Source organism: Corvus moneduloides, chromosome 10 (genome assembly GCF_009650955.1).
Source record: "Corvus moneduloides isolate bCorMon1 chromosome 10, bCorMon1.pri, whole genome shotgun sequence".
NCBI lineage: Eukaryota > Metazoa > Chordata > Aves > Passeriformes > Corvidae > Corvus > Corvus moneduloides.
Window position 1 is genome coordinate 8,704,136 of NC_045485.1, and position 24,865 is coordinate 8,729,000.

Here is a 24,865-nt window from a genome sequence, read left to right on the forward strand (position 1 = left end):
TCCCCGGCTCCGTGACACCGCGCCCGGGCGGCCGTGGGGCTGCTGCGCCCCTGTCTTGCGCCAGGGGAGGGGGCGGGCGGCGCACCGAGCCCCGGCAGCGCGGCGGGCAGCTACGGCAGTGACATCAGCGCGCGGCAGGGACCCCGCGCTGTCTCCGGCGCTGCGCGGGAGGGGCGGCCCCTGTGGGACCGCGAGTCCCGGCGGTGCCGCTGTGTCTGTCCCCACGTGGGGACCGCAGGTCCCAGCGCTGTGGGATGGTGAATCCCGGCGCTGCCGCCGTCCCCATGGAGAAGAGGGGGAGGGGGAGGAGGTGTCAGCCGGGGCAGCTCTGTGCAAGTTTCGGGGAGTGTTTTCTGTTTCACTCCGAAGTTTTATTTTGACGATCCCTGTCACGGACACCCCGGGCGAAGCGCCGCGGGCGGGAGGAGGCTGTGCGTTTGTTGGTTTAATTAGAAACGAAAGGCTTGACGCCAAACATTGCAGGAACTCTTTTAAGTTCTGGGTCAGCTCTATAAGCTCTTTAGTGGTAAGAGCCTTAAGCGCTCCCGGGAGTGCCAAGTCTCCGGTCGCTCCAAGGGGAAAAGCCCGCCCGGCCCGCCAGGGCAGCGCAGGTGCTGGGTGTGCGGACGCACCTGGCTCCGCAGGCGCGGGGCTCGCTCCGGCAGGGCGAGCAGAGAGCTCCCCCCGCCCGGTGTCGTCTGTGCGGAGCGGGGGGGAGCCGCGCCGGCCGCCTGCGTGAAGAGGGGGTATAGCAACCGCCAGCCCCCGCAGCCGCGCCCGGGCTCTGCCCGCTCCAGCTCCAGGATCAGGTTTCCCGCGGCCGGGGCGGGCGGGACCGCCTCCCCGTCCCCGCCTGCCGGGCCCGCGGCCGTGGGCAGCGCTGGCGGCGGGAGGGGCGCGTCCTGCACGGCCGGGGCCGCGGCAGAGCGGCGCGCAGCGGGCAGGTGCAGCGGCTGAGGCTGCGGCTGCGGCTGGAGCCGGCAGGTCCGTGCCTCCCGCGCTGCTCTCCCGCCGTCAGCATGAAGGTCGAGTTTGCCCCCATCAACATCCCGCTAAAGAGAAGGATCCAGACAGTCGCCGTGCTGCAGTGGATCTTCTCCTTCCTCCTGCTGGGTAACAGTCTTCCTCCTTCTTGCCCCTGCCCCAGAGAGAAAAGGGCAAGAAGCGGCTTTTTCCGTGACCAGCGTTACCTGTGGGTATCGCTCGGTGCCAGCCCGTGGCTGCACGTGAGTGCCGAAGCGGCCAGGGGCGAGCAGCTCCCGACGATCCCCGGACGGGCAAGAGCATCGCACTTCTTTCTTCCCTGAAAGCTTTGGATGGCTTATCCTCTTTTTGGGGTGTCTATTTCTTTCTATGGGTTCTTCTTCAAATACCATCCTAAAAAGCTAGTGTCTGTGGTTCCTCATTGAGGCACCAGTAGGTTTCTGACAGCAACTTTTTTATTGAACATGAGCATAAATTCTGGTACATGACTAATGCTGTTTTCATTTGTAATTTCGTAAAATAACTTTATATGCTGTAGGTCAATAAAAGTCTTATTTAACAAGGTGATGAAAATTAATGGGCATTGTCAGTGAATTGGCTCAAATGAAGACACTTCTATAAAAATATCTTCACTGACTTTAAGAAAGTGTTGCTAATTCTACTTGGTAATCTTTTTCCACTGATTGTTCCTCTATAATTAATGTTCCTAATATCTTAATAGACACCTATCACCAAGCACCTCTTTACTGCAGCAAATCTTATTCACATGGGTAGGTGTCTTGAACTTGATGAAATTAATCACTTGATAAGGTAAATAAGCCTTAAGCTCTATGAGACTAAATCCATGGATTGTATAAATTGGAAAGTGGTTATTGAATAGTCTGTTATGTGGTACAGAGCCACTGCTTAGCTGTGTATTACTGGAAATGCTGGAACACTTCAAGATCCTCTATGCTCTAGGATTTACAAGGAGAAAAGGAGTGTGCACATATCTTCCTTGTATGTCTTGCAAGTATATTATCCTTCAGATGGTCTGATGTCTTTCCGATTATTTTTTTTTTTAGCCCACACATGAGAGGCTTGGGGGAAGTATGGAGGGTATGAGGCATCTTCACAGATTAATCAGTAGATGTTCTGCTACCTCTAAATTATATGTTGTTAAATGATAAACAGTTTATGTTTGTGGCTACATTGTAAATAGTCTGTACTTTTAATTTTCTGTTATTGAATTAGGTCTTGGCATGAGCCATTATTCCAGTCTCATAAAGCAGTGGAAGTTCAGGGGCAGGTGGAAGAGAACAATTTTTTTTTTTCCTAACGTAGCAATACTGCTGCAGAAAAACACATCTTTCTGTGCTTACTAGAAGTGATCGGGTTGCAGAAAATCCTCTCTCTGTAGTTTAGCAGGAAAAGTAGGCAGCTGTCTTCTGCAGCTGGGAATGCCAAGGAAAATCAACAAGGAAATGGTCTTATGTCTGGTTATGTTGAGTATAGTGAGTTCATGTGATCGTGAAAAAATCAATTTGCGAGAATCCTTGGTTAGCAATTTGATTCTAATAATAATTATCTGTTTGTGCTTCATGGGGATGTTTATCTTTAGAGCTGACCAAGGTGACCTTGTCATTTTGTAGGTGGATGCCTTCAATCATAGGGCAGCCAGTGATCTGGCCAAAAAGTTTCACTTAGCTGCAGGAAAATTCAGGTGGATGAATCCTAAATGACTTAAAGCAGTGAGAAATGGGCTGGTTTCTGATGTTCTGGACTGCCCCTGTGTCTGGATTTTCCAGTTTGTTGTTTGTTTTTTTTTGTTTGTTTGTTTGTTTTTCCTGAACAGATGTTGTTTGTTTGTAAGCTTTTGAATTCAAAAGTGACACTTTCAAATCAGGGAGGGGATGCCCCACTACGAGTGAAATACTGTGTGAGTTCATCACAGAACAGATTGGAGGTTTAGGCATTCTTTGGGTGTTTGTGTGTGGCTGGAACTAGTTTATGCCAAGCACGATCTTACGTTGATTGTCTGTCTTGTGTTACATATCTGCATGTGAAAACTTGAACAGATAATGCCCTATGACAACTAATGATTCATGATATAGATAGAGGGATTCTGTTCAGAGCAGTGAATAAATGGGGTACTGGCTTAGCTGCTAAAGTTGCCCATCTCGGTATGTTGTAAGGTGCCATAGCTTAGTAAAATGAACTATAGGACTAACAGATGAAGTAAGATAACTCTGAAAATTAGTGCTCTGATTGACAAAAGCTGAATCAGTTAATGATAGGCTTCATATCTGGGGAGTGACATGTGAAAAACAGATCTGGCATACTGAGTAAGCTGAAAGGAGAATGTGAGCCTATTGCAATTTAGAATTCACAATGTGACTTGGATAGAAGACTCTTGGTTTCATCTTCCTGGTTGAGAAATGTAAAATGCCCTTGCTCTCCAGGCTTGCTTTATTGTAATGCTGCATGGTTTTCTGAGACTGTGGAATTGATGACTGAAAATGCCCTCTTGCTTGTGTGACTGACAATCTGGCCTGAAATACAGACATGCAATAGTTGTTGAAGCCTAAATCTCATCCCCACTGTAGAAAGAGCGAATCAGTCAACAGATACTGAAAAAAATATCAGCAGCAACCTGGTACAACAAAGTTCTGCTTCTTCATGCAGTGTACCAGCTTGGGCTGGATCTGCACTACAGATCTATTGCTTCTGCTGTGTAGCGTAGGCAGAGTAAACATGCCTCTGTCTCAAAAAAGCTGTACAGATGTGCACAGAATTTCATTATATACAAAAGGAACCTCTTTAAAATTCTGGCTGTAAGTTCCTGTGCTTCCTTGTTCTGTGCTGCAAGCTGCCAAAGTTCACCCTCAAAGGGAAAAGACAAGTTTTCATTGTAACAGTGATTTGCCTGTTCATTATCCAGGGGCATGACACCAGAAGCAAAAATAAGTTCTGAAATACTGGGATATGTATGTTTCTGGATGAGAGAAATGCCCATTAACAAATTCCCACCATGTGTTGGCTGAAAATGCCGTACGGCTTAATATCTTATGTTCTCCAAGTGCAGCAGACCAGAAAAGTTTGGGTATAAATTCCATGAAAGAGGAAAGTGTTTTAATTGGGCTTCTGTCTTTTGAAAGACAAGTGTTATCAGTCTTGAGTCCAGAAAACTAAAGCTGTTAAAACTGAAAACTGGCAAATGCTAAAATCATGCTATTTCTCACTGTATTAAACACAAATCCAAAACAGCTTCAGGCTGAAGCACAATGTCAAGCCATTAGTGTTATACTGCTGAAACAGCAAATACGTGAAGTTTTGCAATTTCATAGTGCCTACTTTGGCTAAAAAGCCAAACTAGACAATTTTCTATAGATGGTAGTTTTTTATGCTTGTAATTACTGTTATTAGAGATTCACTGGCTTGGCCAGGGCTGACAGACCTGGGGCAGGTCTGGCCCTGTTCCGAGCTCGTGCAACGCCTACACCGTGTCTGCCTTGTGAGGCTGTGTGCTGTCTGCTCTTGATCACTCTGTGCCGTTGTCCAATGCAACTTCAGGCAGAAAGTCACCTGGAGAAATGAAATCTCCAAGCCTGTAAGTGCTGCTGGACTGACAAAGCAAAGAGGTTGCATAACCCCCATTTTTGTGTCATAGGTTTCATGGTGCATGTGCTCTAAAGAAATTGTCACTGTCAATGAGTGCAACAGATGTGCTTGGTGTTTGCAGGAAATCTTTGGTTTTAAGCTTGGAAATATTTTTCTTAAGAGCTTTGAATTAATTTTGCTGCATTTACCAGTATGTCTGATATCCTCTCTATTGGGAACAGGGGTAGGTTTTCTGTTTCTCACGCAGCACACTGCAGTTGAGCATTTATTCTTGGTGTGTGAGCTGTGTGCCTCAGTATTGCACATCTGTCAGTGAGGTTCAGTTTGTATCAGGAGGTGAGTAGTACCCAGGCAGGAGGTAGATCAAAGGGTTCTTTTAAAGGCAAAACCATTAAAACAAAGAAAAAAATCAGATTTGGTTGGAGTGTTGTTTTCCCAGTGCTTTAGCCTTTTGTTTTCTTTTCTCTCTAATGTACACAAATCAAATGACAGTATTTTTGAAGAAAATAAAGATAGAAGGTGAGTTGGTGACCTATGTTCCTGCTAACTTCTGTGCCCCTTATGTGAAAAGGGACAGTGGAGTTTGAGCATGTACAAAATCAAATGCAAAACTGAGTAACTTGAGTGGAGTGGTGGTGTCTTGGGCCAGACAATGAGAGAGGGAAATGAGAATTTAACCCTACAGCAGGGATACCAGGGTTTTTCTCTCAGAAAAAGTGATGGTAGGGGAGAATGGTGCATCTTCTAAGGCTCACCTTTGGGGCCCAGCAGTGTCCCTGGTCTCCTCACTGGGGGTTTAGGAAGTGACTGTTGTGCAGGCACTCCTGTGTTTATTTGCAAAACCCTTAGTAATACAAAATCACTGTATAATACAAGGTATCCTTTAATATGCACGAAGACCTTGGTATATATTAAACTACATCCTGTTCTCTAGTGATTAAACTTCTGTGCATGTAGGCTGAAGCAGTCTGTTAACTGAACTTGCTGGAGACAGTTTTGAGTTGTGGATCTGGCTTCCCCAAAAGAATAGAAATGATGAAACATTTGCCACAGAGTGTGAGATTACTGCTGGAATAATAAGTGATTTCTGTGTTGAGAAAGCAGGTGTCAGTGTAATGTGCTAAGGCAAATATTAGCCTTTCCTGCAAACGCCATGATGGTTTGTTATCTGGTGCTGATTTAATTCTTCAGCTATAGCTGGATAACTAATATGGTTTTGTTTTTCCTCAAAGCCTTTTTAAAAAAAACTCTTTTGACACTTAAGAAAACTCAGCTAAGCTCCATGAGTCTTTCCTAGCAAGCTGGCTGGTATTGCTGCTTGTTTTTGAATACTCTATATTCATCTATCCATGAAGTTTATTGGTGGCCTATGGGTAGGGACGGAAGTGTGATTGCAGAGAATAACAGGGTACTTACTGACTAGTATGTGTAGGAATGCTGCCTCTGTTACCTATGTCTTAGGGAGGGAATTTAACTATGTGTCTATTTGTTTGTATTTCTCAAAAATAAGAAGAAAAACGGCTCTTCTGTGTCAGGCCAGAGACCCTGTATCTGAACGTAAGTGATAGTGAATGCCTAAGGAGAAAGAAAAGAAGTGGGAAATATGTAGACTAAATTTGGCATTCTGTCTCAGGATTTGGCAATTAGTAACTTGGGGATTTATGGTATCCAGACCACTCTACCTCCAAGTCAGTTGTCTGTAATGCTCTGTATCTCTAGTTTATCAGTATTTGCCAGTGGAAGATCTTGGGAACTAGAACCAAATTTCAGCATAAACAGGCCTCCAAAGCTTGGCATCTGAGGGTTTATGTTTGTTATCCTAGTGCTGTTGAGATACTGCTTCCTTGGTAGGAATGCTCAGATATCCTTGTGGCTCCCAGTTGTAACCAATAACCTGACAAAGGCCCTCACAGGAGACTGATACATACTCAACAAATGCTGGCTGCCCAACCACCTCAGTTCTGGACACCGCTACCAAATTCCTGGGGCTGCCAACAGTTTTCCAGTGCAGTTAGTTTAAATAAACTCCCTGCTTTTTCTTTGCTGGCAAGTCCTTATCTGCCATGGATAAAAAGCGTCAGCAGGTTCCTGTGTTACTGGTGGAAAACTGTATATTGACGGAATTGCACAGAGTAGTAGGCTTTAAACAGGACAGTAGTAACATTACGTCTCCATTTTTTAAAAAAGAGGCTTTCTATGTAAAAGCTGCAGAGCAATACTCTGCAGAGGCATGAACTTGCTTACTGTTGCTTTGGCAGGCTGCCTGTTCTCAGGTGTTGCCTTTTGTCTCAGGTCTTACTTTGGTGGGAATACTGGAGTCCATTTGCTGTAGTTGTTACTTCATTTGAATTTCTGTCATTTTCTTCATGATATATAGAAATAATTTAGAGAATATTTTCAGAAATTAAGGCTGATTAATTTTTTTTCCTGCATGAAAATATCCCGTAAGTGGGGAAAATAATTTTTTTAAATGCCAAAATCAGCTGATCAGTGTTAGCTTGAAGGATAATTGAGAGGAGCAAATGTTCACTAGGGATGAAAACATCACTGCAATTCTTCTGTGTTCCCTCCAAAGTTCTGTTCCCAACCCAGCTTAGGGACATTGCTGCTCTGAAAACTAAGGATGAGAAAAGCACTGGTTTTTTGTAGATACATCAACATGGTTGTTGAATAATGTAGTTTTTCTTTTTTATTTTTTTTCCCCCCATGTCTGTGTGGTAAGAAATGAGCTTTTCAGCTTGCTTTGTGTATTGGTACACACATGTACTCATAAAGCCCAGGGAGGGGCAATGCTAAGAATCACTTCTCCGCCTGTGTATTTACTAGGATGCCAGGGGATAAAGATGGGGGTTTTTACCATGTCCTTGGTGGGATGAGGTTCAAATTGCTGAACTCTGAATGCCTCCAGCTCTTTTAAGACAGAGGAGCATAATGTGTTTAGAGAAACCTTTGCTAATGGTATGTGGGACATGGCAGGAACTGGCTCGGAGCTGTCCTGAGTTGCTGGGCAGTCCTGAGGTTTTGGAGTGAGCTCCTTTGCATGGTTTTTGGAACACTGCAGAGAGCCTGTAGTGCTGCTTGGGGCGAGACCAGCACCCCTGGCACAAGGGACACACCTGCAGTGCCCAGGCATGCTGTCCATGACTGCTCTGAGCATAATGGGAGCCTTCTCTTCTAGGGACAATCTTACATTCGGTGGCTTTCACGATAGATATTAATTAAACATTTTTGATGCCTTGGTAACTCCAAAAGCATTTGAAGCTTCCAATTTCTAGATTTAACCTGTGCTGTTTTCCTGCTTCCTATCTCTGATATTTAACTGTTTTATGAATTTGGTGCCCCCAGCTGCAAACTCAGAGCCTGTTTAATGACTGAAGGATCACGTGTACAAACATCATTGGGCAGGATGGCTGCCAGTACTGATAGCTAACACTACATAGAGTGGTTTTCATCCATGTGTTGCAAAATATGAGTATCCATGTGTTGTAAATGGGAAATGGAGAAGTGACACATCAACATTGGCTCACAAACCCAGTGTTCAGAGTTCCATGGCAGTGATTTGTCTTTTATTCTATATTTCCTCCCCCTCCACCCCCCCAATCCAATATATCACAAAGATATTTTTCAAAGCTCTAATTCAAGTTCAACCAAAAAATTACGCTTAGAGCATACACTGTAACTACACCCAAGGACACAATGATGCAGTAGAGTGACAAATCCCAAGTTATTCACCTTTTGCCTGAAATTTTTTTATGAATTTAGTTAAAATGGTTGCTATTTATTTACTCACTGTCTTGTTTGAAGGAGAAAACATCAGGTTTGTGTTTATAGGCTCACTGGTTTTGAGTCATCACTGTTTAGGTCATCTTGCAGGCTCTTAATTCATTGAAATAATGAGGAGGTATGGCAAAAGGAATTTGCCTGGCATGTCTCATTGGGAATGCAGTAATCAACTTTGTCCTACAAGATGCTGAGCTCCCCTTAGGAAGCGCTAACAGCGTACTTATCTCCCCATACCTTGCATGCACTCAGGAATGTGTCCTAGCTAAAGCAAAGCAGCAAGCTTGTTGATCTTGTGTATGTTTGTCTGCATAGGATTAAGTACAACTATCTGGGCCTTCTCACTGCTGATGTAATTAGGTCTCACAGCAAGGATGCTTTGCTACAGAGCACTTTTCAGCTGTTTGCTCGGGAACTGATAGCAAAAAGCCATGTGATTCTGTGTTAAAAAAGCCCTGTGATTCTGTGTTAAGCTGAAAGTGCTTCTGAAAGGAAAGGTCAGAAATAGAACTACTTACCAATTTTTGCATAACAGCTTGAAATTAATTGATTTATAGCAGCTAAAAAAAACTTCTCATACTTGTTCAAACTTAAACCAAGAACCTTGGCATCCTGTCCAAATTAGCATTCCTAGAAATTTCTGTAGTTTCAGAATCTCTTCTTCAAGGAACAGGTAATGACTTTTCCTCAGTAGATTTCTGTGCCCTATTTTGGACTGATGATAGTGTGGGATTCTCTGTGAAATTGAGTGTCATATTTCACCTGTGTTACTTGTCTTGCAATAATGATGTTCCTTAGAATTTGTTTCAGTTCTTGTGAGCTTTCCATATTGACTTTGAGGGTCTGTGGGCCTCAGTTAGCTGTGGTGTTTTTCAAGACCTCTTACTCAAGTGCTTTTCTGTGGAAGACTGGGGTTGCTTGTATGAGGAGGAAGCAGTGAGCTTCTGTACTGAAGAATTCTGTACCGAAGAATGGAGTATCCTTGAAAATGGTAGATTTGATCCTGCTCCTGCTTTTGTTTATGGTAATTTCCTTCTCCCTTCCTCAGAGGAAATGCAATTCTTTATTTTTCTGATCGTATTCCTGCTAGAAATGTGGATGTTCATCCCCTTCTTTCCTACTCACTATAACCAGCAACTTTGCTTGCTGTGTCTGCTTCTGGATTCTGTGGTAGTTCTCAATTGCCCCAGGACAAGATATCCAATTCTATTCTGAATGCACAGTCAAACTAGGCACACGAACAAGCTGGTTGAAGTTCAGAAGAAGTAAATATTCAGGTTGGAGGAAATGCAAGTCTGCCTGTAGACCAAGTTAAGATCTCAATTTCAGCAGCTCAAAATCTGCTTAGTCTAGGGAATCTGCTGACTTTTCAACACCCAAGTAATATCTCTCTTGAATAAAGGTGATCTGAGCTAGGATGAGTGGGTTTTACTCTTGGTTCATCTGTTTATTGTAAAGTTTTCAGTTCTGGTGATATTTACATTGTGTGAGCCAAATTACTGCCTGAAGTATTTCTATTGTTTCTTTTTAATTCTGCTCTATTTAGTGGTGTATTTAGCTCAGTATGTTTCACTGGTGTAACTTCTTCTAGGACTTCACGGGATATTGCCCTCGTGAAAGCCAGTCAATTGTGAGACATAAAGTACTGCTTCTGCATTGTAAAATGTCTCTGAAAAACGCCAGGTTCCTGCAACTCTGCCCATTGAGTCTTCCAGTGAGAACTAGGTCCTGTTTTGCTTGCCATTTTATAAATTTATGATGCTAAAGCTCCCTTGCAACCTGGACTTCAGCATCTGATCCAGGTGCCTGCTGGGGTTTGTTCAGGAGGTGGCAGAGCAAGCAGGCTGCTGCAGGGGTACCACGGGGCAGAGAGCAGCAGGCCCTCCTCCTCAGACATCTCTGACCAGGGCTGCTCAGCGTGCTGCAAGACTGTAAAACTCTGCAAGTTCTACAAAGATAAAGTTTCCATAGGATTTCCCTGAGTAATTCTTTCAAGGTTGAGCCCAAAGTAACACACTGTATTTAACCAAACAACTTTTTCTTGCTCTTTGAATTGTGTATAATACAATTCTTATGTATCACTATTGTAGCATGATGTTACCCTTCTTACTAAATTGGGTTTGAAAGTATCAGGACTTACCTGCTGTTGTGTTCCCATGGCACCACTGAACTTCCCCTTTGACTGACATGTTTAGTGGCTGAAGCAGAACCTCTTAATGTTTTGGTCTTGTCTAGTGCATCTCCTTGGCCAGTGACAGCACTTTTGGCTGGGAGTAGAACTACCACCCTCATATTACAGGTAGAGAAGATGAGAAACAGAATAGAAAATGATTGCCCAACACCCCTGTAATTAGAAAAGAGATGTTGCTATGGCTCCCTTTCCCTTCTTTCCTTCCGCAGCTTTCCTTTCTTCTCACTCCCTGAAGCATTACATCCTTGTTAGCTCTTGCTGTCTCCTTTTATTTTGCCTTAGGTAAACCAGATGCTCTCTACCAAACGTCCAGTTGTTCAGTAGAGGGAGAAATAACAGACTGAGGTGATACACTCTTGTGATGTTTCACCCTCAGTGTAACAACACCGTGTGGAATAAGCTGAGTTCAACTTGTATGCATTTTGAGTGAATCTGTAAAAACATATCAAGGCTGGGCATTCGGGGTCTTAAAAGGACACAGATGTGATTCATGCTTGCTGTGAATTGAATCACTTCTTGTCTCTTGTAGCAGAGTTTTGCTGTGGATTCTTTGTGATCCTGATCCTGGGCAACTTCTGGTTCCTTGCTGTTCTGTACCTGCTGTGGCTCTACCTTGACTGGGAAACACCATGTGCTGGGGGCAGACGGTCCCAGTGGGTCAGAAGCTGGACTGTCTGGAAGTACTTCAGGGAATACTTTCCCATTCATGTGAGTAAAAGGTTTCTCACAAACAGCTTGAACAGACATAAGCATGGGCAAACATCTAAGACTCATCTTTGGTAAATTCTAATACTTACTCCAGGGTGAACTTAACTTCTTTTTAAAACATGGGAAATCTGAGATTTAGTGACAAAAGGGGACAGGGCCTGGTTTTGTACTTGGACTGTTGGGTCATAAGATAGTGCTTCAGCACAGCAAATGCTAGACATGGTATCCTGACATATCTACTTAAGTCTTGTTTATCTGTAAAGCAGGACAGTAGTTTTAAGTGCTCAGAAGGAATTGCATTGTCATTGCTTTGATGTCCTGTCAACGTGCAATCGCCATAGCTGTTGTTTTTGAGGTAAATATTATAATGTCCACCACTGACTCTATTTTTCAGCTTATAAAAACTTCAGAACTGAACCCAAATCACAACTACTTACTTGGCTTTCACCCTCATGGGGTCCTAGTAGCTGGAGCCTTTGGAAACTTTTGCACCGATCCTACTTTCAAAAATTTATTTCCTGGGCTTACTCCATATCTTCATATCATGCCCATCTGGTTTGGCTGTCCCTTCTTCAGAGAATACATAATGAGTGCTGGTAGGTAAAAGCAGAATGTCTCAGCTGTTGATCCATATTTTAGCTTCTATTACAAATGTAGAGTCTTTTCCTCTACTTATATATGGTAAGTAATTTCAGAAGGATCAGTGTTGGTGCTAAATTTAACCTCTATTTTATGATGAACTGTTGTGGCAAAACAATTTGAAGGTTTTATTAATAGTTTTGTAAACTATATCACTGAGTTGTTTTTTCTTTCTGAAAAAAATTGCTGGTTTTCCTTTGAACTGTGAGACAGCAGTCCAGAGTACCCATTATATACAAGAAGAGAAGGGCATAATAATTTGTAATGTTATTTAGTCATTGGGCAGGCACTTGTAAAACTAATTCAGGCTAATCTCTTACCTGAAGGGCTTAGTCTTGCACATTACAAATATCTTTCTACTCAGAACTTAATTACCTTCTTCTGATTGAAGTCCCATGATGCAAATTTGTGTAATTTTAATTGAGATGTAAACTCTAAGGAGAGGGACCTTTTTTCTCTGTTCTGAGAAGCATGTCATAAAGGGGTGATATTCATGACTGGTGCTGCAGTAATAAAAGATAAAAATAACAACCAATCAAGTTGGGGGAACAGAAGGATGAGAAGAATTAAATAAGGACGAGTGTTCCACCCCAGTGGTTTAATCCAGGAATTATTTTACTTAATTTCACTCAACTACAGCATTTAAGTATGTTCTGATGCACAAGACTAACTTTGGGAGACAGAGATCTAACTTAATTCCTGACTGCAACACAGATGCTGCAATCTCAGAGAAGCTGTTCCACTGCTCCATTCACAGAACCATGCCTAGGATCCTGCCCATATTAATATCAGAATTACTTATCTATGTATGCTTCAACATACCAGAGAATGCCTTTCCATGCAAATGTAATTTCTGAGGGTGTTCTTTGAGACTTGCTAAGTGAGGGATTGGCAGTGTTAGACCATTGCAATTTTAAACACTGTCTTTTAATCATTGTCTGGAAGTCAGATTTATATGTTTTTGGCATCTTGACCAATGGGAACAAATATTTACCTGCAGGATGAAAAACAGCTGCAGTAAAAAGCACACTAAAGAATAACCAGCACTGGAGCTCGGTTTTCACAGGTATGCAGCTGATAAATGAGAGGGGACCTTTGGTCTAATACATGTTATCAGTCAAAGCATAAAACACTTGCAAAATCCTCCATGTCCTGAAAGCCATGCTCCTGGCACAGTGTTTCATCTCCCCCTCTTTTTCTCCCTTTCTCCAAAACCTGCAGTTGCTGCCTCAGGAAGCGCAGTTGCGGCACTCCTGGGCTCCGGTGCGAGCATGGAGCAGTGCCCTGCATGCAGGCTGACAGCTCAGCTTCGGCAGGAGACAGATTTGTCCTGGGAAAGGCAGCAGCTCCTGCTTTCCTTTCCAGGGAAAATGCATGCTGACATGAATGAACGTCACTTGAATTATTTGTGAGTCTCAGGTCGGCTGCATTTTCAGAGTAACAGTGACTGTGAAGGCATATGTGGCAAACGGATGTAGCTTTTTACTGAGGTCTGAACATGCTCCAGTAACAAGCTATTCCTCTTGATGGCCAGCTCTCAAAAGTAGATCACAGTCATCTTCCCTCTCTTATGAAATTTTTATAATCCACATTGTAAAGTCCCTATTAGAAAAAAGACCAAGTGGGTAACAGGATATCCAAAAGGGTGTTTTGATACCTGTAAAACCAACAACAATGTAAACTAGACATGATCTCTTAATTGTCACTCAGAGTGTATGAATTCAACACAGTGTAGTTAAACATGGCTTCTGGTAAATGGGAGCAATATAAGCCTTTGAAATAAAACTTAGGGCAAAAAGGAACCTTTGAAGGATTAGGTGCGTATCTGTTAGAAAAGGGATTTTTCAAAGCACCAAGTCCAGAGCAAGATCTAAGGAGATGATAAAGTCTTATACAGCAGTGTGTGTCTGATGAAGTATCTGGATCAGCAGGAGTACCAGAAAAGCTTCATATAATCTGCTATTTTAGCCTAAATGTTGATGAGTGCTGGGGCCTGGTTACTAGAGAATGAGCTGATGCAATCATTGAGAATGGTACAAGTGAGTCTTTTCTGCTTCTTCTAATGCTGTCATGACTTTTCCTTAGATGGAGCTGCTGCTTTAAAGCTTTGAAAATAATGGAGAGCTATGCTTGGCACTGTAGCTCCATGTTTGAGTTAACAAGTCTTCTGTTCATTCTGTTAACCCCTCTATGCCTGTATTTATATGCACCTGCTTCATGGCTTTAGCTCCTGCCTCTCAGCAGTGCCTGCTGCCATTCACCTCTTCTGCTCTTGGGCACAGAATCTCTCTGAAGGGGAGTTAAGTTGGCAGAAGAGCACACCCTGAAGAACTCAAAACTCTTGCAATAGGCAACAGCATTTAACTCATCAGTGTGAAATCAAAGCACGTGCCCAAAACCAAATCTGTTGCAAATTGAGGAGGTTGAACCCAAATCTTTGAAATATGTTCTGTGCTGTTATAATTTTGAAACACCATTTATAGATTTAAAAATATTCTTAAATTCCACTGTACTTGTACATGAAAATCCAGTGGTCACTCTAAAATGTTTCCTCCTGAAGGAATGGTTTCTGCATCCAAGGAAAGTGTCTCATATGTGCTGAACAATGAAGGAGGTGGCCATGCATCCGTCATTGTGATTGGAGGAGCAGAGGAATCTCTGAATGCACATCCTGGAAGTCTAACATTGAACATCCTCAAGAGGAAGGGCTTTATTAAAATGGCCCTGAAACATGGGTAGGTCTTCCATTAAGCATGCTTTGAATGCAGATGGATTCTTAAATATAATTCATATTATATTAAATTAGAGAATTTGAAGGAGTTATTTGTCTAAGAACATGCAGATGTCTGGCACAGGAGCCAGTCTGTCCACCTAGATCCAATCTGGGACTGTTGAAAACTCCTTTGACTTTCATAATTTGTAAGAAGTAGGTGTTATTAGCATATCTTGTTTCATTTCTGTTGTTTCTTGCACTAGCAAAGAGTAAGAATTATGAAACAGTATTAGTGAACCTTGGCTGGTTTTGCTGAGTAGAGCAAACATTGTGCTTTCTACTCTGTAAATTGAAGATACGTTAAGGTAGAATTTTCTGATCATTTTAAGCAAACAAACAAAGAAATTGGAAAGCCAGGCCCTGTTTTATTAAATCACTGAAAATTATGGTCTAGGAAGATTTGTTTTCACTATTATTCTCAATACTTTCTTTTGAAGATTGCCATTTGCAAAAGTAAATTCCTGGGAATTTTTGGTGAAAATCTCAAGAAAAACTAGGTAACTTTTTACTATCAAGCAGCCATCATGGTGTAATTAAACAGAGATGGTATCAATATCTTTTGAGTGATTTACATAGTATAAGCTGTTGTGTTTTTCCTGGACTGATCTAGATGGTTTGTATATTAGAAATATTGGAACCAATGATTTGTTCCTGCTACACTTTCTGAACAGCTCCCAGGATTATGCATTGACATGTGAAGCAATGAGAAAAAAATACTAGTTTTGAGAAATCTGTAACAGCTTTTTAAGCTATTAACTGGAGAAAAGGTCATCTCTGAGAAGAGGAGCTCTCTGCTTTTTCACGGCATGCAAAAAACTAGAAACTGTTCTAGAAACTGTTCTGTGCCAAAATTCCAAGGGCACACGTTTCTTATACATATCACTAGGATTCTCATAAAGAATTTTTTTACTAATAGAATGTAACATTTTAGTATAATTTGTACCCAGAAACAACTCTTGTGTATTTGAATTAGGACTTTCGTGTCTAAATGAATCTTTACTCAATTTTTGCTCAACTGTTGATTAATTCAGTGGGATCCTCAACACTCTCACTAGCTTTTACTTATTTTAACCATAAAGTTTAGAAGAATAGTTAGGTACTTTTTTTTTTTCTAAGCATGTTGATAAATGTCTGCTCTGTCATATCAAAAGTTGTTGGTGGTTATCTCTTACCTAAATTGATTTGGATTGAGAAATCAGATATACCTGTGCCTCTCATGACCTTGATTTCAAAAGTATCTCCAACACATAACAACAAGAGGAGAACACTTACAAAACACAGGAATGGCCCCTTTACTTACTCACTTACTTTGGTTCCAGTGATGGTTCTTCTCTTTCTGAAAGGGTCGTAGCTGTCTAGAGCCCCCCTCTGGGTGACAGTGCCTGTCTCTGCCTGAGTGGCTAAGGGCTACACGTCACATGGCCACTGTAACCAGCAGGCTACAGGTCATTTGTACAAACACCAGCACAAAAACCTCCTTCTACATGAAGCCTAGGAATTCTGACTTCATATCTCTCCAGCAGGGCTGTGGGACAGGGTGAGTCTGACAGAGCTCTTGACCAAAGATTTGGCATCCAGTAATTGCTTCTGGTTTTAATGTTTTCTTTTTAACAATTAACAAAATGGGAAGAAAATTTCCAACTCAAGTGGAAATGAAAGGGCAAGCAGGGCTTGTGGGATGCAGATGAGAAGATCCACCTGCCATCAGTGCCTGCACACATTCGTGGTGCTCATGATCTGCAGCAGCAAATACCAACACAGGAAGGAAGGGGCAATGCAGAGATTTGTGCTCTGGCCCTGGCTCTTGTGCTGCCAGCACAGAGAAGCTGTGTTCCTCAGCTAGGAGCTTGTCAAATGTGGCCTGAATATGTCAGCAAAAGTCCTCGGCACTTCTGCAAAAGACATTTTGGTCCAAGGTAGTACAAATATCTGATATGAAGAAATCCTAAAGACACAAAACAAATGATGAATCAGCTAACTTATCTTTAATTTCACAATCTTAAGTTACTTATTTCTGTGTCTCAGCCTCCTACATAGCATCTTGCAAAAGCCTTCACTAGATTAAAACAAATCCCACAGTGTCAGGATGCTATTGCACCACAAGATGTTCCTGTTTGTCTTAGTGTTGTAGTAAAAAGTGGAGTGTTTACACAGCCACAGTAAGTACCAGGCTTTATGATATCTCCTTTACAGGTGGCTAGGTGATAAATCCACTTGAGAAAGAAACTTTGAGCAGACACTAGTCAGAATAGTATGTGGGAATGATAGTCTGTCTGAGTCGTCAGGCTAAAGAAGCTGTTGAAGCCATTGCTTTTTTCTGTATAGGTAGATTTTGACTGTCCACAGTTCTTTCTAGCCAGCTCTGTCCTCAGTGCATCCTCCTCAGGCATTCACAGCTCTGCAGAAATTAATTCTGACAATGTTCTGGCAATACTGCTATTTTACAGTAAGGTTTTTCTCGAAGACAGTGGGGGCTGAATAGAGCTAAGATGCAGAAACTAAGATTTAAGTAAATCAAATAAAACATCCCTGAATCCTTTGGAGACTATTTAGGATTACCTTGATTTTTTTTTTTCTCTAAACTCTGTAGAATATTTAATGAATCTAAGCATTAATCAAAAACCATACTGCAGCCAAGTTTTTAAATACAATGCTGGGTTTACCTGCTGGAAACAACTGCACCAATTCCATCCACTCAAGTAGTTTGTCCAGGAGCTAGTCAGTGCCTTTCCTCCCAAGCCAATTCATGAACTGAACAAGAACTGAATGAGAATTCATTAGGCTGTGCAAGAGCCAAAGTGAGTTCACATAATTTCTGTGGGTAGGATTTGACCCCTGGTAATACCGTTATTAAGGCTACTGTTTTCGAAGAAGTCCAGAGGAAGCAGGGTTTCACTGGGAATTGGACAGCAGAGGAGGAATTTGGCACTGCACTAGTGTCTGTGAGGGTGTCTGGTTTTTATCATGGTTTTTGTGCTGAAACCAAGGGCACGCATTACTCCGGTCAAAAGACAAGGCAAAGCCAAGATCTGGTTTTGATGCCACCCAGCTGGGAGCACTATAAGGTTAGCAACAAGGCTTCTTTGCTTGCCAAGGTAAAAAATGGAGTGGAACAAGGGTGGACTTGCTGTAATAGTGGTGGATAAAGTCATGCTTATGCTATATGCAGTTATGCGTTTTCATCATTCTGAACAGTACAAATTGCAATAGGTTACCAACTAACCAAATAGGTTACCCAATAACCAACCAACTAAATACTGCCAAAAGCAAGTTGATAGCTGTGTGCCAATCACTTTTTTTTTTTTTTTTTTTTTAACCACAAACCAGCCAAGGCATTCAAAAAGCAGCTGCACGTGAGAAGAGTTGAATGCCTGTTGCTGATGAAATCTAAAGCTGCTGAAACTTTCTGTGCTGGTCGTTGTGAAACTATGTGATGCTGATGTGAACTGCAGTGCAAGTGCAGGCTGATGTAGAATTCTCAGTGTCCTCTTTGTTTTATAGGGCTCATCTGGTTCCAGTGTTTTCCTTTGGTGAAAATGAACTATTCAAGCAAGTTGCAAACCCAAAAGGTTCATGGCTCAGAAATGTACAGGAGAAGTTGCAAAAGATAATGGGCTTTGCTTTACCACTATTTCATGCTAGAGGAGTATTCCAGTACAGTTTTGGCTTAATACCTTACAGGCAACCTATTCATACTGTTGGTAAGTTCCCAGCACCTTTTCTAACGTGTTTGCAAATGTTTAGAAATTCATCAGTGTGCTGCTAATATCTGTAGATTTATAAATCTGTTCTAACAGAAAGAGTTGATTGCTGTGCATCTCAAACAAGTATGTGAGGTTTAAATTTTTTTTTGATTGCTGTCCTTCCCTGTTAAAAGGGGCAGTTCTTTTCCCTCTTTCCCCTTTCTGTCCCAGGCCAAATCTTAGTCTTCATTCTCAGTTATCCATAGGCTTTTATCCTAGGCAAGCCATAAAGAAATCCAAGAGTTGTCCAGTTTTTATGAGAGGGCTGCCACAGCTCTGCAGCTGCGGCTGTGGTTTCTGGATGCTGTAGCTGTTTTGTGAGAAGCCCAGACCTGCAATTTCTTATCTCTATAGAGAAGTAGCAGTTGGATGTTGCAGCTGACGCACAGCCACTCCAGCAGAGCTCTGGAGCAGGGCTACTGGAAGGAGCTTGTGTGGTCCTGACCTGCTGCTCATCAGGACAGAAGGAGAGATGCAGGAGGAAAGGGAGAAGACACAGTGTGATGCCACAGCCCTTGGGCAGGCTGCCACTTAGATGTCTTTGCAGGTCTTTAGGGTGTTTCCTTCCCTCTTGGTTTTCTCCCTTGGAAAGATCCAGTCATGTTTAATTGTAAGCCTGCATGCCATGGTGACAGGCAGTTCAGGAGAGTGTTTTTCCCCAAAAGCTTTCATTACTGCCCATCTACTCTCACTGGAGTGTGGAAGTGAATGTATTTTTAATGGTTTTACTAGTGCTATTGACAACCACACCTTTACAAAATAGGTGATGCTGGGTGTCATGCAAAGGCATTAGCTGTCTGTCTGTATATTTTTTGATAAATCATTTTTAGCCAGATCCTGACCTGAGTGAACTAAAGAAAATTGAGCTGTTCTGGTGTTCCACAAGGGACATTGAAGGTGGTCCTCCCTTTAGTGGGGGGATGATTTGATTATAGTATGAAACAAATAAAAATATTTATGACAAAAATGTAGCTCTTTTTATGTTAAATTTTATGCAAATCTCTGTTTTATCCGTTCATGCAGTTAAATATTTTGAAAATATTTAGTTTTTAAAGCCCACATTGTATTCAGACAGGCTAAAAATGTCACTTATTTTAAAGCCAAAAAGTTATCAAAGCTTTGGAATGAGATGTATTGAATGAGATGTATATGCAGCAATTTTTATTTGGGCTGATGACACTAGGACTGTTTTGAAGCTTAAAATGTCTTATTCTTTGAGGCATTTCTTCATCATGACAAGAGCTCAGGAGTGCTACAAATCAGCAAGACCAGAGTCTTGCAACAGAACTTGTAAGAACTCATGAAATCCTTTGCCTTCTGTGTCTCTTTCCCCATGTTTGATAACTATCACAATGTCCCTGTGTCCTTGAAAGTGTGTGGGGTGTTCTTGGTATGGCTCAACATGACTTTGAAAGCATTGGCTCAGCTCCTGAGAGCTGCAGAGGCACAGTGAGCTCACCTGAGGTAATGAACTGTGCTGTCAACGTAGCCAAGTATGGGTGATTTCACTCCTAGTTCAGAAGCCATGGATCCAAGAGCCATTCAGCTAAGCCAAGATCTGTGAAGTTTGTGTGTTTTGGGCTTGATGAATGAAGTATTTTTGGCTTTCCTTTATGGTTTTTTTTTTTATTACTGCTTTTCAGAAATATCAAATATCAAATTAAGCAGGCTCCTTAAAGCTGCACATAGAGAGATGAGTTTAGTTTTCAATTCCACAAGAAATCTTCACTCTTGAGAGAAGAGACTGTTGCAGAAGGGCTTGGGGACTGTTTGCTGTTTCCAGTCCTGCCTCTGGAAATCCTGTATTATATGTGTATTGATTTCACACCCCTCTAAGGTATTGCTCAATCCAGGGCTGGGTTCCCACCCCAGCCATGTAAAGTCTGAGTTTCAGCACCACACAGGGCCCGAGAGCTGTTAGCAGTTGGAGCTGCAGCAGGAAAATGCAGGCTCAGCTCTTTGTGGTTCTGGCTAGGCTTCCCTTTAGTCATCACTATCCAATCTGAAGTGGCAACATCTGTTGAAAGGGATTTTTAGGTGCCTTTGGAAAAGCTCCTGAAGGTGCTTTTAGGTCTGTTTTTCCAGACTTCCTCTGTAATCCCAGTCAGGTCTGTTAAGGTCTTGGTGCTTCCAATGCAAGAACAGCTGTCAAAATCTGGTGATTGAACAACACAGGAAAGACTGAGGTCATGGGAAGCTCCTCTTAGCAATCCACTTTTTAGCCATAGCTTTTTGTGGAAGAGAAGGCTGCCCGCTGGATTTCCATGGAGTCGCCTCCCATGGAGCAGGTAGCAGGCTTTGCACAGTGCATGGAGAGCATTTTGGTTCCAGTCACATTAGTGGGCAATGGATGGTTCCAAGACCCCTCGCAGGGTTTAGGGGATTTGCATGCTACCCTCCCTAGGCTGAGGTCACCAACAACATTTCTGTGCAGTAATATCCATTGTGAATAAATTGGAAGATAAATATTTCCTTCAGTCCTGTTCATGAGACTGTGTGGTTGAGGGCGCCACTGTCCTCTTAAGCATGTGCCTCACACTGAGTAGTTTTACTATTCAAATCAGAACAGAAGACAGAAAGTACATTTTTTTAAATACTGTGTTGGACTTGTAGACAGCACGTAACCCATGGGATTGCATATTGCAGTGTAAATTGCTCCTTCAAGTTAGAGCTTATCACTCTTCTCATGTGCTCTTTTGCTGGCAGACTGAAATGTTGGGCAGGGGGGTTAATTCATTTTACCTGAATGTGAGCAAAAGGAAGTGGAAAACCAGACCCAGGACTCAGGCTTGTGAAAGGCAGGATCAGGCCCCAGGGTAAGAAAATTGTGCTGTGATTCTGCCATCTGGCTGGGAACTGTGGTGGAGCTGTTACGGAAGGGACAGCAATTCTGCTTAAAAAGAGATGTCAGCGAAGCTAATGCTGTTGTGTTTGATTTACAGTGGGAAGCCCCATCCCTGTAAAACAGAACTTGAACCCCACCAATGAAGAGATCGATCAGCTTCATGCATTGTATCTACAGAAACTAAAGAAATTATTTGAAGAACATAAAAGCAATTACGGCATCCCTGAGCATAAATCTCTCATCTTCGAGTAGCAAATTACAAGTTGTAATTCCAAATCTCATGCAAAGAAACAGTGTCTGCTGAAAGATGTCTTTCTTGCAATCCATATTTTGCAATCTGTAATTATCCTTATGTAAGGAATACTTTTAAGAAGGGAATATTAGATGATTTATTGATTTTTATCCTATTGGGCGGTGGGGGGAGGGACCTTTGGGATGCAAGCCTTGAAGTCAGTGCTGTTTTGAATGTCCTTTTAGGTTCATATGTGCCAGAAATGCGAGTGAGAGACTCCACACAGGTATTCTTACCACCATGGTACCTACCCATAGCTTGAGCATAGGAAATTGCCCCAGCATGAGATCACTAGCAGAAGTAAAAATCCAAGAAGTATTTGATTAGAGGTCGAGAGACTTACCAGCATTTATCAAACATGACAACAGGTTGTTCTCTGAACGTCAGAAACCCCTGCTGCTCTTCCACGGAAATGAAGGTGTGTGTTTTCAGCAGATGGCTACTGTAAACTACTTACATGAGAATTCAAGACTAAATAGGAGCCTTCAGCCCTGCATAGGATACTGGCAAAAACAGTTTGTCCAAATCATGGAGCAGAGCAAACCTTCTGTTTGGGGAACTGTGTTGAGTTTGTTGTGTGCATGTGCGTGCTGGGTGGTGGGAAGCACTGAATGATGTGACTTTTCTGGAAAATCTGTGCTTTGGCTCGTAAGTTTGGAAGATGAAGCAGCTTTGGTAGTTTCAGCCTCAGAAGAGATAGCAGGCACAGAACAGGAGAAGTGAGGGAATCATGGGAACTCTTCATCCTGTGCAAATTAAAAATGATCCTATGTCAAGCACTTGCACAGAAGGAAAGGGAGCCCAATTTGTTCAGTCAGTTCTGAAATTTCACCAAGGAAAGTGTACTTGATAATGCCTTTTTTTTCCCTACTGACAGCTGTGGGGAAGTATGTGTTATGCTGGTGCTGCAGGGTGACACAGTGTGAGCATAGCTCTAGGGTGCAGCAGGTTAAGAGGCTGCATTGTATATAAACTCAGTGCCTGAATTTGAGAAAAGATTTATCCTTAATGTGGATATCCACTTCAGAAAAGAAAAGAAAAAAATCTTAGCCAAATACTTTTTCAGTGAAAATTCCTATGTCTTGGGAATTATTGTGCGTGGAAAGAATTGTAGTATATTCCTGAATTTTTATGAGATAAATTCTTGTATTTGTACGTGCCTTCTGTCTGCATGCAAACTTTTCAGATCTGATGTCAGTGAAGAGTTTGCTCTGCTTTAAGCTGTTTTGGTGCCTGAATATTACATCAGTTAGGTGGTCTGACAGGTTGTGCATGGGCTTATCAGGCAGCTTGGGCATCTTCATTTGGCTCAGTTCAGCACTGAGATGCTCCAGGAATAGCAGCACTGGACACATTGTGTATTTGATTGGCTGGAGGCTCTTAGAGGAAGCACAGCTGGGGCTTTGGGAGCAAGGTAGAACTCTGGGAAGAAAATATCTTAGCAAGATGAAGGTGTTTAAAGAAAAGAGTAGACATTACTTCTACGGAGTGAGCTCTGACTGAAGCAATGCCCCAAAGCCAAACAAGTATTTGCCAGACAGAGCGGATGTATGTGCTCCAAAAAACCCTCCAGCAACAAGTTGGTTTCCTTAAGAGGGCTCTTCCTTCTAGTGACTCTTTGTCATCCGGATGTAAACAACCCTGAGCCAATGCTGAATCCTGCTCTCATTTTCTCTACAATGACACAATCACTCTGGGAACCAGGGCTGGAATTTGCAGTGCCTGAAGAAGCCCCTCTTCCCTGACAGACTGCTGCCAATGTGCCCACAATTCACCTCTACCTGAGCTTTCTTGGTGCCATGTGTGCTTGCCCTCCCTTCCCACACCTTTGCTGATCACTGGTGATCACTGTGGTGTAGGTATCTTGCTTCCTCACTCTTTGTCCACCTTTCCCTGGGTTGAGATCTCTGGTCTCTATGCATAGAAAATACTGAGTGGTGGCTTATTCAGCAGAAATGGGGTTTAGGAGCAGGGTTTGAGAAGAGGAATGTGAAGGATTGGTTACGTGAGAAAGGGCATATAGATTCTTTGCAGCTTACTGATCTGAGGAGCTGGCTACATGAGAACGGGCACATAGACCCTTGCAGTTAGCTGAGCAAGGTCTCACAGAACACTGCATTACACATTATGTGTAACAACTGAAGTTGCAGAATATCACATGTATCTTGCTCAATAACTGAACCACCATTGAGTCTTATTGCTGAGCTATGGGTTTATCTGCAGAGTTAGCAAGGATAGGTTTTGGCAGCAAAACAATAGACATCTGTGGTTAGAAGGCCAGAGGAAAAGGAGAACTGCTGACCACAGAAGGGGGACTAAAGGAGGGGTTAGAGATCGGCTTAGACGACGTGAACCACTTAGAATGCGCCTTTTACGAATATGCATAAGCCTATTATTGATAGTCTATAAGAAGCTTTGGTACAATCAATAAAGCAGATTCCTGTTGTTCACTCATATTGAGTGTCTGGGTTTCCCCTCTATCGCGACAGAGGAAGCACAACAGCTGTGCATGTTTGACACCGGCTTAAGATCAGGATGGTTTCAGCTCTGGAAAGGGCATGTTTCTAAGAAGGCAAGTTTGTTACCTGGGAAGAGGTTTCAGGGTCCTGAGGATTGTACAAAGTGATGATCCCTGAGCAGTTGCTTTTTCTTAGCCAGCTATGTGAAATTTCCTTTGGATTTGACTCTTTGCTGCCTGCCCTGATGAGTAGTGCTGATTATTCATGAAAGAAGAATTTGGAATCTATGTCAGACTGTTCTCTCCTAGATCATCTGCTCTAATGAGATACTTCCTCTCATTCTCTGTTCTTCTTCCATTACCTTAATGATACAGAAGATCAGGCTGTAAATTTAAAAATACTAGCATTGGGTTGAGGATGGGAAGTAACAATGGTTTTTTGTTGATCAAATTAACCAAAACTTTTAGAGAATATGTGGATACCGATTTTGGAACAGTATCTGGCCCAAAGGGTATCCTACAAACAGGCTTTCCTCTGAATTCCATGAGAAAATTTTCTGTGGGCTCTGTGTACCATCTGTAACTGGCTGAGGTAGAACAAGTAGGGATTGTGTTACTATGGCTACTGATACTGTCATTGCTTTGTAACAATGGTGATGGTAAAAGAAACAAAAAACCTAAAAAACCCAACAAAAAACAACAAACCAAGAAAATCTCCAAACAGCTCAAGTATTTATTGTTGCTCAGTTACCACTGCATATTGCTTATGATGGTCCTTCCAAACTACCTTTTATTAACCAATTGTCTAGTGTACCTAGGACTATTTTAAAATAGAACTTTTGTCTCTAAACG

The 24,865-nt window shown here is 42.3% G+C and overlaps 1 protein-coding gene across 2 annotated transcripts; it reads left to right on the forward strand.

The window, feature by feature from the left end:
- Positions 1 to 923: 923 nt before the first annotated feature.
- Positions 924 to 24,011, forward strand: MOGAT1 (monoacylglycerol O-acyltransferase 1). 2 transcript variants are annotated; one of them, XM_032119438.1, is made up of 6 exons: positions 924 to 1,113; positions 11,085 to 11,263; positions 11,658 to 11,859; positions 14,463 to 14,637; positions 18,177 to 18,376; positions 21,361 to 24,011. In XM_032119438.1, the coding sequence occupies exons 1-6, from the start codon at positions 1,020 to 1,022 to the stop codon at positions 21,513 to 21,515; spliced, it is 1,005 nt and encodes a 334-aa protein (XP_031975329.1). In that variant the 5' UTR covers positions 924 to 1,019; the 3' UTR covers positions 21,516 to 24,011. The 2 variants fall into 2 exon arrangements, with proteins under 2 accessions (XP_031975329.1, XP_031975330.1); XM_032119439.1 differs by having other exon boundaries at positions 11,088 to 11,263; positions 21,361 to 21,557.
- Positions 24,012 to 24,865: the final 854 nt, after the last annotated feature.

Coding starts and splice junctions, on each gene's coding strand:
- MOGAT1 (XM_032119438.1), top strand. CDS start 1,020: ATGAAGGTCGAGTTTGCCCCCATCAACATCCCGCTAAAGAGAAGGATC. Junction 11,860..14,462: donor AGAATACATAATGAGTGCTG/GTAGGTAAAAGC, acceptor TTCCTCCTGAAG/GAATGGTTTCTGCATCCAAG. Junction 14,638..18,176: donor AAAATGGCCCTGAAACATGG/GTAGGTCTTCCA, acceptor TTTGTTTTATAG/GGCTCATCTGGTTCCAGTGT.